The sequence below is a fragment of the Danio aesculapii genome, chromosome 18 (assembly GCF_903798145.1).
Source record: "Danio aesculapii chromosome 18, fDanAes4.1, whole genome shotgun sequence".
Classification (NCBI taxonomy): Eukaryota; Metazoa; Chordata; class Actinopteri; order Cypriniformes; family Danionidae; genus Danio; species Danio aesculapii.
Genome location: NC_079452.1, coordinates 25,316,006 through 25,329,214, shown reverse-complemented (window position 1 = coordinate 25,329,214; position 13,209 = coordinate 25,316,006). Strand labels below are relative to the sequence as shown.

The following is a 13,209-nucleotide window of genomic DNA, read 5'->3' as shown; positions in this document are numbered from 1 at the left end:
GTTTAAAGAAGAGTTTGTGATGTATTTGAAGACATTAAGAGTCTTTGCAAACTTCTGTGCCCTTTCCAGACTTCTTGCCGCAACTGCAACTATCTATAAAAACCCAGCAAACGTGAGCAAGCTGATCATTATAATGTGTTAAAAACGTTGTGTTGTACTATACCTGATGATCTTGCTCAGCGAGAGTCCTGAGGGCTACACAGAAGGTTTATAGGGTTTACTAATTATGAGTGACTGAAATAAGGAACGTATGGCCTTATTTGGGTGAGAAGAAAAGCAAATTTTCCCACATAGTGTATCTTTAAGGTGTAACAAGGGGATATTTCCTGAATATGAGTAACTTTTACATAGTGAGACAATACATAGAGGAATAGCAGCAAATACCATTGCAAATTCTTTATGGGATACAGGAAAATTAAAGTGTGATCAAAATTCTTCATAAGTCATTCACCTTGGGAATTTAGTATCTGTCCCACCAAATTAAATCCTTTTTCAAACCAATTTTTTAACAACAAGCTTTTATGTTTGTACAAAATATTACAGTTGATCCAAATATAACATTGGTGTGGGGAGAAGTTATGCTTGTGTATTAATTTCCAAGCTAATAGAGCTTGTTTCAGAAAGGCTGAAAGTTTAATTGGAAGTTTTTCTGCTTTATAGTCACACAACAGCAAGAAAGGAAGACCACCCATCCGATCAAATACAACTTTAGAGACTATATTCCAAACTGAGGTGTAATTATTTAAAAAATACTTTAGCCATTTAATTTTGAAGGTATTATATAAAATAGAGAAGTCTAAATAGTCTAAACCACCGTCTTTGTATGAATTAACTATCACAGACTTACTTTTTAATATAATGCACTCAATTTTTCCATAAGAATTTGATCATTATTTGATCAATTATCTTGTTGTGTTATTTTTTACTATATTCTGTTGTTGAAACGCGAGTGACGTCACGCATGCTTAACATCCGTTTCCTGGTGTTGCAACATCATCAGATAAAGAGTTAAACTTTTTTTAAAATTCAGTTCAGAGTTGAACATTATCAGACCACATGATTGCAGCGGCTCACATGCTCTCTGGACCTCAGATAAAAGCCTCAGTGTAAAAGTTTCTCTGCACAAGTGTTGTTGGAGAGAAAGAGCGAGCGCGAGGGGAGGACATGGCAACCCGCTGGGGAATTTGTGGATCTGGCAACATCAGCCATGACTTCTGTGTAGCCCTCAGGACTCTCACTGAGCAAGATCATCAGGTATAGTACAATACAGCGTTTTTAACACATTATAATGATCAGCTTGCTCACGTTTGCTGGGTTTTATAGATAGTTGCAGTTGCGGCAAGAAGTCTGGAAAGGGCACAGAAGTTTGCAAAGACTCATGGGATACCCAAAGCGTACGGCTGCTATCAAGAGCTGGTCAAAGATCCGAACATCGGTGAGTCGAGTTTTGATTTCTGTAATGAATCAGTCAACTTGTATTTGACATTTGATAAACTCCTCGTGAAAAATAATCAGAGGTGGGTAGTAACGAGTTAGATTTACGTTGTTATATTTACTTGAGTAAAATTATTGGGTTACGTGTACCTTTTGAGTACATTTAAAATGTGTACTTTTACTCTTACTCGAGTAAATTAATAGAGAAAAATCAGTACTCTTACTATCTGACGGCGTTCCTCCGTTACTGTCAAATGATAATAAATATGATCCATATCACCTGTTTGCAAATATCGCGAGACGCCGCATTTAATGGAAAAACTGATTAGCCCTGAACATATTAGTCATTCACACTGTTAACCATTAAAAATATAACATTTAAACATTAATTTTTAAACATAAAATAGTATATATATATATATATATATATATATATATATATATATATATATATATATATATATATATATATATATATTATTATTATTATTATTATTATTATTATTATTATTATTAACAGAAAGATTTTATCAACACATTTCTATAGTTTTAATAACTGATTTCCTTTATCTTTGCCATGATGACAGTAAATAATATTTGACTAGATATTTTGCAAAATATTTTTCAAGTGACATTTAAAGGCTTAACCAGACTAATTCGACAAGTCAGGGTAATTAGGCAAATCATTAATTATGGTTTGTTCTGTTGACAATTAAAAGAAATATAGCTTGAAGGGGCTAATAATGACCTTAAAATGGGTTTAAAACAATTAAAAACCGCTGTTATTCTAGCTGAAATAAAGCAAATAAGACTTTCTCCAGCAGAAAAAATATTATAGGAAATACTGTGAAAAATCATTTGCTCCGTTAAACATAATTTGGGAAATATTTATGAAAGGAAAAAAAAGATCACAAGAAATTTTTTAATTTTGCCTCCAACTATATTATATATATACACAGTTGAAGTCAGAATTATTAGCCCCCCTTTGAATTTTTTTATATCTGAGGTACAAGTTATTGTGTGTAAACAACTTACAAAAACTGTAATTCAAGTACTTTTACTATAGTATAGCTCAAAACATGGTATTTACTATAAACACTATATACACTATAAACATGGTTCACTCAACATTTGTTCACTCAACTTAACCTAGTTAAGTCATCTTGTTGCATTGACTCAGTTAAGTTGTATTGACTTAATTCTGTAAGTTTTCTCAAATCAAAATGTTTAGTTAATTACAGAGTTGATTACAGCTTTTCTTAGTTGTTTACACACAATTACTTGTACTTTAGGCACAATGAGTACAACTGTTGTTCATCCCAACCATTTTTTTACTGTAACTATTCATTACTGAACAAAAATACAACTATGAAAAGCTAAGCACATCATGGCTCAACTGGTTCTTCTAAATGTCTATTCATGTGATGTTTGTGTGTTATTTGAACACAAAATACCATTTGGAGAAGAAATCTTATTGTTTTGAACGTTGAGTTTCATTTTGCAGGAGAATTGAAGGGTTTTGCCCAATGTGTGAGTGTGCTTTCTGAGTTCTGACAATATGAGACATGCTTTCAGAAAATGTGTGGAAACAATTGGGAAAAACTGTAATTGACCCAACTACTTATTATTAAAGGGCACATAGTTGACCTCCTTTTTATGATTTAATATTAATATTATGGTTCTTCTTAGTGTGCCAGTTTAGGTTCAGTTTAAAACACAATTCAGATTGTTTTATTATAATGTGTTAAAAAGTGTCATGTTGGGGGCGTGGCCACAGCTCGCTGATTTAGGGGTGTGTTGCTTCACATGTAGATTAGTTTCGGCTTCCCGCCAACGTAACAAGGGGGCGGGGCCATGAGCTCACCCGCTCTGTGTTTGCAACACAGACAGGCAGACTGAAAGGATCAGCATTCAGTCGCACATGTACGACTCTGACACAGACCAAGCAGAGAGTACAAAATCATTTGTGTCTTTGTACAGTTTTACAGCCAACTGTGTGCTAGATTCAAGTGCCGAGCTTGTACACAGAAACTAATAACCACGCACACTGAATTAACTTTGACTGAGGCACGGGATGCGCCGCTCGAAGCCACGACACGGCACACCAGACACTCTCTGTGGCGCGGCAGAAACATGAAGTGTCCCGAATCGTCACGCCACGCAATTTTGAATTCTAAACATCGGTTTCTGCAGCGGTCCGCGGCGCCCAGCCGTCGACTTGAGTGTACCCTGATAGAAACCGATGTTTATAATTCTAAAACGCATGCTAGTTAAGATCACAGGGAGCTTCTGGGATCGCGAGAAATGCAAACGGCTGAAGTATAAGGTAGACTCAATGAGAAGTAGGGAAGGGAAAAAATGCAATGTGAGTGCAGGTCGAGAGGGAGAGGGGAGGGGGACAAACACGCTTTGGCATGGTTCAAGGGAACTGTTCCTAATATGAGTGCGCCCTTAATTTTCTGCAGTTTTTTGTAATTGCATGCGTTTTCTTAAATTGCAGCATGTTAAGCTCGCTCGGCCACCGTAGTACAATATATATACAGTATAATACATTTTACTATAGTATAGTTCAAAAACACTATAGTATTTCTATAATGTAAAAATGTGTGTGTGTGTTTCAGATGTGGTGTACATCGGTGTTGTTCACACTCATCATCTGCCCGTGGGTCTGCTGTTCCTGAACGCTGGGAAGAGTGTGTTGTGTGAGAAACCCTTCACCATGAACAGCAGAGAGCTGCGACAGCTGATTTCAGCCGCCAGAGAGAACAACGTCTTCCTCATGGAGGTGAACATACTGAGCATCAAACAAGCTACACACACTTTTATTGTAGAGCATGTATGAACACATTATAGATGACCACCAAACACTTTACATGTTTCATACATGGAGCCTTTTCACATTTACGGGTTTCTCAGCAGTCGGTAAACTCAGAGCGCAGTGAATGGCACGGTCCTAAAGTAATGGTAAAGTCACAGTGTGGTGTGTTTCTCCAGGCGATGTGGTCTCGATGTTTTCCGGTGTACTCTGAGATCTCCAGGCTGCTGTCGGAGCAGGCGGTCGGTGAGGTGAAGATGGTGAGTGTGTATTTCGGTCTGAATCTCCTGGACCGCATACACACCACCCAGAAGGAGCAGGGTGGAGGATCTCTGCTGTACATCGGCGTCTACTGCGTTCAGTTTGCGCTCATGGTGTTTAATGGAGAGAAACCAGAGTCGGTCAGCGCCACTGGAGTCCTGCTGCCCTCAGGTCCAACACCAGACTGAGCAGATTCACACATCACATACACAGTTTCATTTAGCATGCATATATATTCATTGTGCATTTAAAATTGATATGCATATATACATTCAGCATGCATTTACTTATTTGCATTTACATTTATCATGCTTATACATTTATTTGCATACACATTTAGCATGCATTTACATTTGTATGCATATATATTTACAGTATCATGCATTACTATTTATCATACATGCATATACATTTATTGTGCATTTAAAATGTATATATTTATATATTATTTGTTTGCATTTACATTTTTCAGGCATTTACATTTGTATCCATATACATTTATCAAACATTTATTTACATATACATTTATCATTCATATAAATTCATTGTGCATTTATTATGTATATGCATATTTTATTATCATGCATTTACATTTATCATGCCTATACATATATTTGCATGTACATTGATTATGCATTAACATTAAAATGCATTTACATTTACAGTATCATGCATTTACATTTACAGTATCATGCATACATATTTATTGTGCATTTAAATATATATATATATATATATATATATATATATATATATATATATATATATATATATATATATATATATATATATATATATATATATTATATAATTTATTTGCATCTGTATGCATACACAATTACAAGAAATTTATTTAATTGCATATATATATATAAATTATTGTGTATTTACAGTTTATATGTATATACATTTATCATGTTTTTATACTTATATGCATCAAATATTTATCATGCATTTTACATTTACATGCATATACATTTATCATTTATTTGCATGTACGATTATCATGCATTTTTATGCGTATACATTTATATATACATGCATATGCATTTATCATGCATTTACATTTATATGCATATTCATTTATTGTGCATTTATTTGCATTTACATTTATCATTCACATAGATTTATATGCTTTTACATTTGTATGCTTATTTATTGTGCATTTAAAATGTATATGCATATACATATTTATCTCGCATTTACATTTATCATGCATGTCTATTTATACATATATACATTTATACATGCACAAACATTTATCATGCATTTACATTTACATGCTTATACATTTATCATGCATTTATATTTATTGTGCATTTAAAATTGAGATGCATTTACATTTGTCATGCTTCTATTTATTTGCATATAAATCCATGAATTTACATTTACAGTTGAAGTCAGAATTATTAGCCCCCCTTTGAATTTTTTTTCTTTTTTAAATATTTCCCAAATGATGTTTAACAGATTCAGGAAATGTTCACAGTATATCTGATAATATTTATTCTTCTGGAGAAAGTCTGATTTGTTTTATTTCGGCTAGAATAAAAGCAGTTTTTAATTTTTTAAAGCCCATTTTAAGGTCAATATTATTAGCCTCTTTAAGCTATATTTGTTTTCGATAGTCTACAGAACAAACCATCATTACACAATAACTTGCCTAATTACCCTAACCTGCCTAGTTAACCTAATTAACCTAGTGAAGCCTTTAAATGTCACTTTAAGCTGTATAGAAGTGTCTTGAAGAATATCTAGTCTAATATTATTTACTGTCATCATGACAAAGAGAAAATAAATCAGTTATTAGAGATGAGTTATTAAAACTATTATGATTAGAAATGTGTTGGAGAAATCTGCTCTCTGTTAAACAGAAATTGGGAAAAAATAAACGGGGGCTGAAAATTTAAGGGGGCTAGTAATTCTGACTTCAACTGTATGTGCATATACATTTATTACATGCATATTCCATTATTCATGCATTTAGAGTTGCCATATATTAGTGTATAAATCACTTAGATATAGTTGTTTTAGTTTTAGTTTTGACAAACCTAAAAATGTAGTCATATTTTGAATTTGATTTTGTTTGGCCTTTAATCATCTGTATTTTTTAGTCAATAAATTTCATCACAGCAATATTTTCAACTTTTATTGTTTTTATTTTCTATTGAAATATATAGCAATGATTTTTTGTCTTTATTGTTTTGACTTGTATATCTAGTATTCATTTTTAACTTTCAGATATATTTTTGATTATATTTTGATGAGATTTTATTGGTCAGTATAGCTGTGCTTGTGCAGAGTGTGTTTAGCAGATGATCTGACCTGCTGCTTGTCTTCTGGCAGGTGTGGACGAGTCCATGGTGGTGGTTCTGAAGTTCTCAGGGAACAGAATAGCTGTGTGTTCCAGTTCTCTGGCCTGTGCTCTTCCCAACACCGCCTCCATCTTTGGAACCAGTGGAACAATCACTGTGAGGAGAACAGACAGACTTATACACACATATACTCATACACACACAGCCTAATATACTAAATATTATAATCACATAATGATTTAGAGCTTTACTGCCAAGTTTGTTTTATATCAGTAGTGTGATATAAGTGTGTGTGTGTGTGTGTGTGTGTGTGTGTGTGTGTGTTAATAAGCGCTCTGCTGTGTCCTGATCAGGTGTCTTCCCCCATGCACTGCCCCACTACACTGGAGGTCAATGGGCAGAAGTCGGAGTTTCCTCTTCCTGATCCGCATCTTCCGCTCAACTTCCCCAACAGCACCGGCCTGAGATATGAAGCTGAAGAAGTCCGACGCTGCATGCAGAAAGGTGAACACACCAGCGCTGTTTACACACTTTCAGCCTGATCACCTACAGTTCAGTCAAAATTATTCGCCCTGCCGTGAAATCTTCCTCAAATGATGTTGAACAGATTCAGGAAATTTTCACAGTATGTCTGATAATATTTTTTCTTCTGGAGAAAGTCTTATTTGTTTTATTTTGGCTAGAATAAAGCAGTTTTTAATAGTTTTAAAGCCATTTTAAGGTCATTACTAGCCCCTTTAAGCTATATTTGTTTTGGATTGTCTACAGACCAAACCACTTGCCTAATTACCCTAACTTTACCCTGATTAACCTAATGAAGCCTTTAAATGTCACTTTAGGATGAATACTAGTGTCTTGAAGAATATCTAGTCAACCTTGTGTGCTATCATCATGGCAAATGTGTCTGTGTGTGCTAATCATTGTGTGTGTGTGTGTATTTCTGTGTGCTTGCATGCATGGATGTATCTGTGTGTGTTTGCGTGCATGCGAATGTGTTTGCGTGTGTGTGTCAGGTCTGAAGGAGAGCATCAGGATGTCTCTGGCCGACTCTGAGCTGGTAATGGAGATCATGGACGAGGCCCGGCGGCAAGTGGGCGTGGTTTATGAGCAGGACAGCCAATGACGGCCCTCCATTCTCTGACGAACATCTGCAGCTCAGAGAAGATTAAGCTTGAACATTAATGTGCGTGTTCAATAAAAGACACCAATACTAAAAGCTGTGGAGTCTCTGCTTCCTTCATCGTCATGATATTGAAATTATGAAGTGGATTTTTGTATAACCCTTGTGTGCTGTTGGGTCGTTTTCATGATTTTGAGTCTTAATTTGGCCACAACTTTCTCTGTGTTTCAGCAAATTAATTTATTTTTGATGACAAATCTTATTTTGACACATGTTTTGGGAAAATGCTTCAAAAATGTGCTACTCTGTGCAAATTGACTGCCCTTTGGTTATGTTGGGGCTGTTTTTGCCCCCATTGACTTCTATTATAATCACATGGTGCGTTATCCTGCTGGAAGTAGCCATCAGAAGATGGAGACACTGTGCTCATAAAGAGGTGGACATGGTCAGCAACAATACTCAGGTAGGCTGTGGTGTTGACACCATGCTCAATTGGTACTAATGGACCCAAAGGGTGCCAAGAAAATCTCCCCCACACCATTACACCACCACCACCAGCCTGAACCGCTGATACAAGGCAGGATGGATCCATGCTTTCATGTTGTTGATGCCAAATATTGAGCCGAGCATCTGAATGTGGCAGCAGAAATGGAGACTCATCAGACCAGGCAACGTTTCTCCAATCTTCTATTGTCCAGTTTTGGTGAGCCTGTGTGAATTGTAGCCTCAGTTTCCTGTTCTTAGCTGACAGGAGTGGCACCCGGTGTGGTCTTCTGCTGCTGTAGCCCATCCGCCTCAAGGTTGGACGTGTTGTGTGTTCAGAGATGCTCTTCTGCAGACCTCGGTTGTAACGAGTGCTTATTTGAGTTACTGTTGCCTTTCTATCAGCTGGAACCAGTCTGGCCATTCTCCTCTGACCTCTGGCATCTACAAGGCATTTGCCTTACATACATAGGCATTACATGCCTAAACGCATTGAGTTGCTGCCATGTGATTGGCTGATTAGAAATTTATGTTAACCAGCGGACAAGTGTACCTAATAAAGTGGCCGGTGAGTATTTAAGGCTCTAATGCGAAATGTAGAGTTTGTCGCCACCTGTCGTTCCCTCTAGTAATACACACACACACACACACACGCACACACACACACAGTCGGCATGATGGCGCTCAGATGGGGGATCTGCAGTGCTGGAAAGATCAGTCATGACTTCACTGTGGCCCTGAGGACTCTTCCAGCAGAACAACACCAGGTAAATACTCTACAGAAATAACAGTAGCAGGTGAACAATCACACACCTGTGCTCACCTGACAGAAGAAGATCAGGAGACACTGCTGAAAACGAACTGCTAGACTGCAGAATAAACACACACACACACACACACACACACTGGTCGAACGCGTTTAAACTGCTGACACACACACACACAAACTCACATATTTAATGTAGAAGACACTTTCACCGCGCTTTTCATTAACTTTTATAAGATTTGCTGAATGTAAACAAACGTGAGGAAGTTATGACTGTGCCGCGGAGAAACAGCGACACTCCTCTCATCTGGACAGCAGCAGTACTGCACCAGACACAGCTCATCTGCCTATGTAGATTTTTTTTTATTCTATAAAAACTCCTACGCACAAGAGTAATTGTATAAATGTATTAAGAATTAATTTGCAAAACCAGGCAACTGTTTTTATAACTTTTTGTGAAATCGTCATATAGTGAAGCGATGTCTATGTGAGAAATATTGCTAATATTGTTTTGTTTGAGTCTCATCATACAAAATATGATAGAAAACAATATTATTTATAGATTATAGGAATAATTGATACTTTTAGATATTCATTGGGGGCCCCCAGATTTCCTGATGCCCTAAGCAGCCGCTTACCTCTCTTATTGGTTAAATTCGCCCCTGATCATATCTGAAAATGGCTAAAAACATTCTATCTTTTTTTGCAAATCAACAAACTAATATAGAATGAAAGTAAACGTAAAGTTAAAATAAATGTACATGAAATTAGATTTTAATGTTATTATTTTACATGTTATTGAAGATTTGTTTGTTCTTGAATCTCTCAGGTGGTGGCCGTGGCTGCGCGTGAGTTGGCGCATGCGCAGGAGTTTGCACAGAAGCACAGTATCCCACGCGCATACGGCAGCTATGAGGAGCTGGCTGAAGATCCAGAGATCGGTGAGACTGATCTCAGAACAGCATCATTGTAAAATCTAGTGATGGGAGAAATGAAGTCAAGCAAACGATTCACTGTTCTAAAGCTTTCGAAACAACACGTTAGAACTGACTTTATTAGAAATATCACTTACTACTTTATATATAATTATTTTTTGTGATTTTTCATTTTTAGTAAAACATGCTAATGTTAGCAACATGTTAAAACTTGTTAGCGAAGTGCTAAAACATGCTCAAAATATGTTAATTAAAACATGCATAAAAACATGCTAGTAATTGAAACAAAGCTGTAAAACATGCTAACGATAGTAAGCATGCTAGTTTTATGTTAGCAATGTGTTAAAACATGTTAACAACATTCCATTTGCATGCTAAACATGTTAACATTTTAAATATAACCATAAACAGGCTAACTGTACATTGTGTATTTCAGTGACATGCTAAAGACATGAACAGTGTGATCAAACATGCTGACTTGTAAACACGTTTCAGACATAATGTGGGTAACATCCAGTTAGTTTGTTAAAACAGCTAGCAACATGTTAAAATGTGTTAATTATTAAATATGTAATTTAAAACATGCCAGTTGTAAAACACACTAAAAATAGTATGCATTCTTGTTAGCAATGTGTTAAAACTAGTACATGTTAATTATGTGCTAAAAAAACATGATAAAACATGTCAGTATAAATTAAAAATGTTGAAAAACTGCAAATCATCTAACAATAAACATGGTAGTTTCAAGCTAAAACATGTTAGAGATGTGTTAAAAACGTGTATTGTGTATACAAACATGCTAGTATTTAAAAGTATATGCTAGCAAATCTGTAAAACATGCTAACAATAGTAAGCATGCTAGGTTCATGTTAGCAGCATTTCATTTGCATGCTAAACTTGTTAACATTTTATGTATTAACCAAAAACATGCTAACTGTACATTGCCGTGATGTGCTAAAGACATGAACAGTGTGATCAAACATGCTGACCTGTACATGTTTAAGATGTAGGGTGGGTAACATCCAAGTAGCTTGAAAAACGAAGTAGCAACATGTTAAAACATGTTAATTATTAAATATGTAATTTAAAACATGCTCGCACAGCTGTACAACACTGACAACAGTAAGCATTCATGCTAGCAGTGTGTTAAAACTAGTAGCATGTTAATTATGTGCTAAAAACATGATAGCAACATACCGTTAAATGGTAAAACCTCCTTTCAACATGTTAAAACATGTCAGTGTATATTTAAAATGTTGAAAAACTGTAAATCATCTAACATCAAACATGGTCATTTCAAGCTAGCAAAGTGCTAAAACATGTTAGAGATGTGTAAAAATGTATATTGTGTATACAAACATGCTAGTATTTAAAAAAATTGTACTACCAAATCTGTAAAACATGCTAACAGTAGTAAGAATGCTAGTTTCATGTCAGCAGCATATCATTTGCATTTTAAACTTGTTAACATTTTAAGTATTTGTATATTTTAAGTATTTGTATATTTCAGTGACATGCTAAAGACATGAACAATGTGATCAAACATGCTGACTTGTAAACACGTTTCAGACATGGTGTGGGCAATATCCAGTTAGCTTGTAAAAACAACTAGCAACGTGTTAAAATGTGTTAAATGTTAAATATGTCATTTAAAACAAGCTAGCAATTTTTAAAAACATGCTAGCTCTAAAACACACTAAAAACAGTACACATTCTTGTTAGCAGTGTGTTAAAACTAGTACATGTTCATTATGTGCTAAAAACATGATAAAACATGTCAGTATAAATTTAAAATGTTGAAAAACTGCAAATCATCTAACAATAAACATGGTAATTTCAAGCTAAAACATGTTAGAGATCTGTTAAAAACGCGTATTGTGTATACAAACATGCTAGTATTTAAAAGAATATGCTAGCAAATCTGTGAAACATGCTAGCAATAATAAGCATGCTAGGTTCATGTTAGCAGCATATATCATTTGCATGCTAAACTTGTTAGCATTCTAAATATTCACCAAAAACGATGAAGAAACATGCTGATTTGAACACACGTTTCAGAGGTGGTGTGGGAACCATCCGGGTGACAAACATGCTAGTATTTTAAAAAGTATGCTAACAAATCTGTAAAACATGCTAGCAATAGTACGCATGCTAGTTTCATCTTAGCAAACTTAAAGTAAATCTTAACATTCTAAATCCTAACCAGAAGCATGCTAACTGTATGTTAAAACATTACAGTGCTTAAGACATGAGCGATGTGATCAAACAAGCTGACTTGTACACACGTTGCTGAGGTGGTGTGGGAAACATCCAGGTAGCTTGAAAAACCAACAAGCAACATGTTAAAGCATCTTAATTGTTAAATATGTCATTTAAAACATGCTAGCACAGCGGTACAACACTGACAACAGTAAGCATTCATGCTAGCAATGTGTTAAAACTAGTAGAATGTTAATTATATGCAAAAAAACATAATAGCAACATATCGTTAAATGGTAAAACCTCCTAGCAACATGATAAAAACATGTCAGAATACATTTTAACTGTTGAAAAACTGTAAAACATCTAACAACAAACATGGTAATTTTAAGCTAGCTATAAAAACATGTTAGAAACATGTTAAAAACATGTTCAAGCTATAAAACATGTTAGAGATGGGTAAAAATGTGTATTGTATATAAAAACATGCTAGTGTTTTAAAAAAACATGCTAGCAAATCTGTAAAACATGCTAACAATAGTAAGCATGCTAGTTTCATCTTAGCAGCATATCATTTGCATGCTAAACTTGTGAACATTCTAAATATTAACCAGAAACATGCTAACTGTACGTTAAAACATTGCAGTGATGTGCTAAAGACCTGACCTGATGTTGTCTTGTGCACTTGTTTCAGACGTGGTGTACGTGGGCACCATCCACCCTCATCACCTGCGGGTCGGCCTGCTCTTCATGAACGCTAAGAAAAACGTGCTGTGTGAGAAACCGCTGGCCATGAACCTGAAGGAGGTCCAGCAGATGATCTCCGCAGCCAGGAGGAGTGACGTCTTCCTCATGGAGGTCAGCACTCATTCAGACAGTCAAGT

At 35.5% G+C, this 13,209-nt stretch overlaps 2 protein-coding genes across 2 annotated transcripts in view; both read left to right on the top strand.

The window, feature by feature from the left end:
- Positions 1–995: 995 nt before the first annotated feature.
- On the top strand, positions 996–8,038 carry dhdh.1 (dihydrodiol dehydrogenase, tandem duplicate 1). Its single transcript, XM_056478257.1, has 7 exons — positions 996–1,254; positions 1,324–1,435; positions 4,056–4,219; positions 4,429–4,681; positions 6,854–6,978; positions 7,176–7,326; positions 7,836–8,038. The coding sequence occupies exons 1-7, from the start codon at positions 1,165–1,167 to the stop codon at positions 7,943–7,945; spliced, it is 1,005 nt and encodes a 334-aa protein (XP_056334232.1). The 5' UTR covers positions 996–1,164; the 3' UTR covers positions 7,946–8,038.
- A 1,039-nt stretch (positions 8,039–9,077) lies between these two features.
- dhdh.2 (dihydrodiol dehydrogenase, tandem duplicate 2) overlaps positions 9,078–13,209 on the top strand; it is an 11,861-nt gene continuing 7,729 nt past the window's right edge. The window contains exons 1-3 of the mRNA XM_056478978.1: positions 9,078–9,192; positions 10,021–10,132; positions 13,020–13,183. Of these exons, the coding sequence (XP_056334953.1) occupies positions 9,100–9,192; positions 10,021–10,132; positions 13,020–13,183 (369 nt within the window). The 5' untranslated portion in view covers positions 9,078–9,099. The remainder of the gene's footprint in view (positions 9,193–10,020; positions 10,133–13,019; positions 13,184–13,209) is intronic.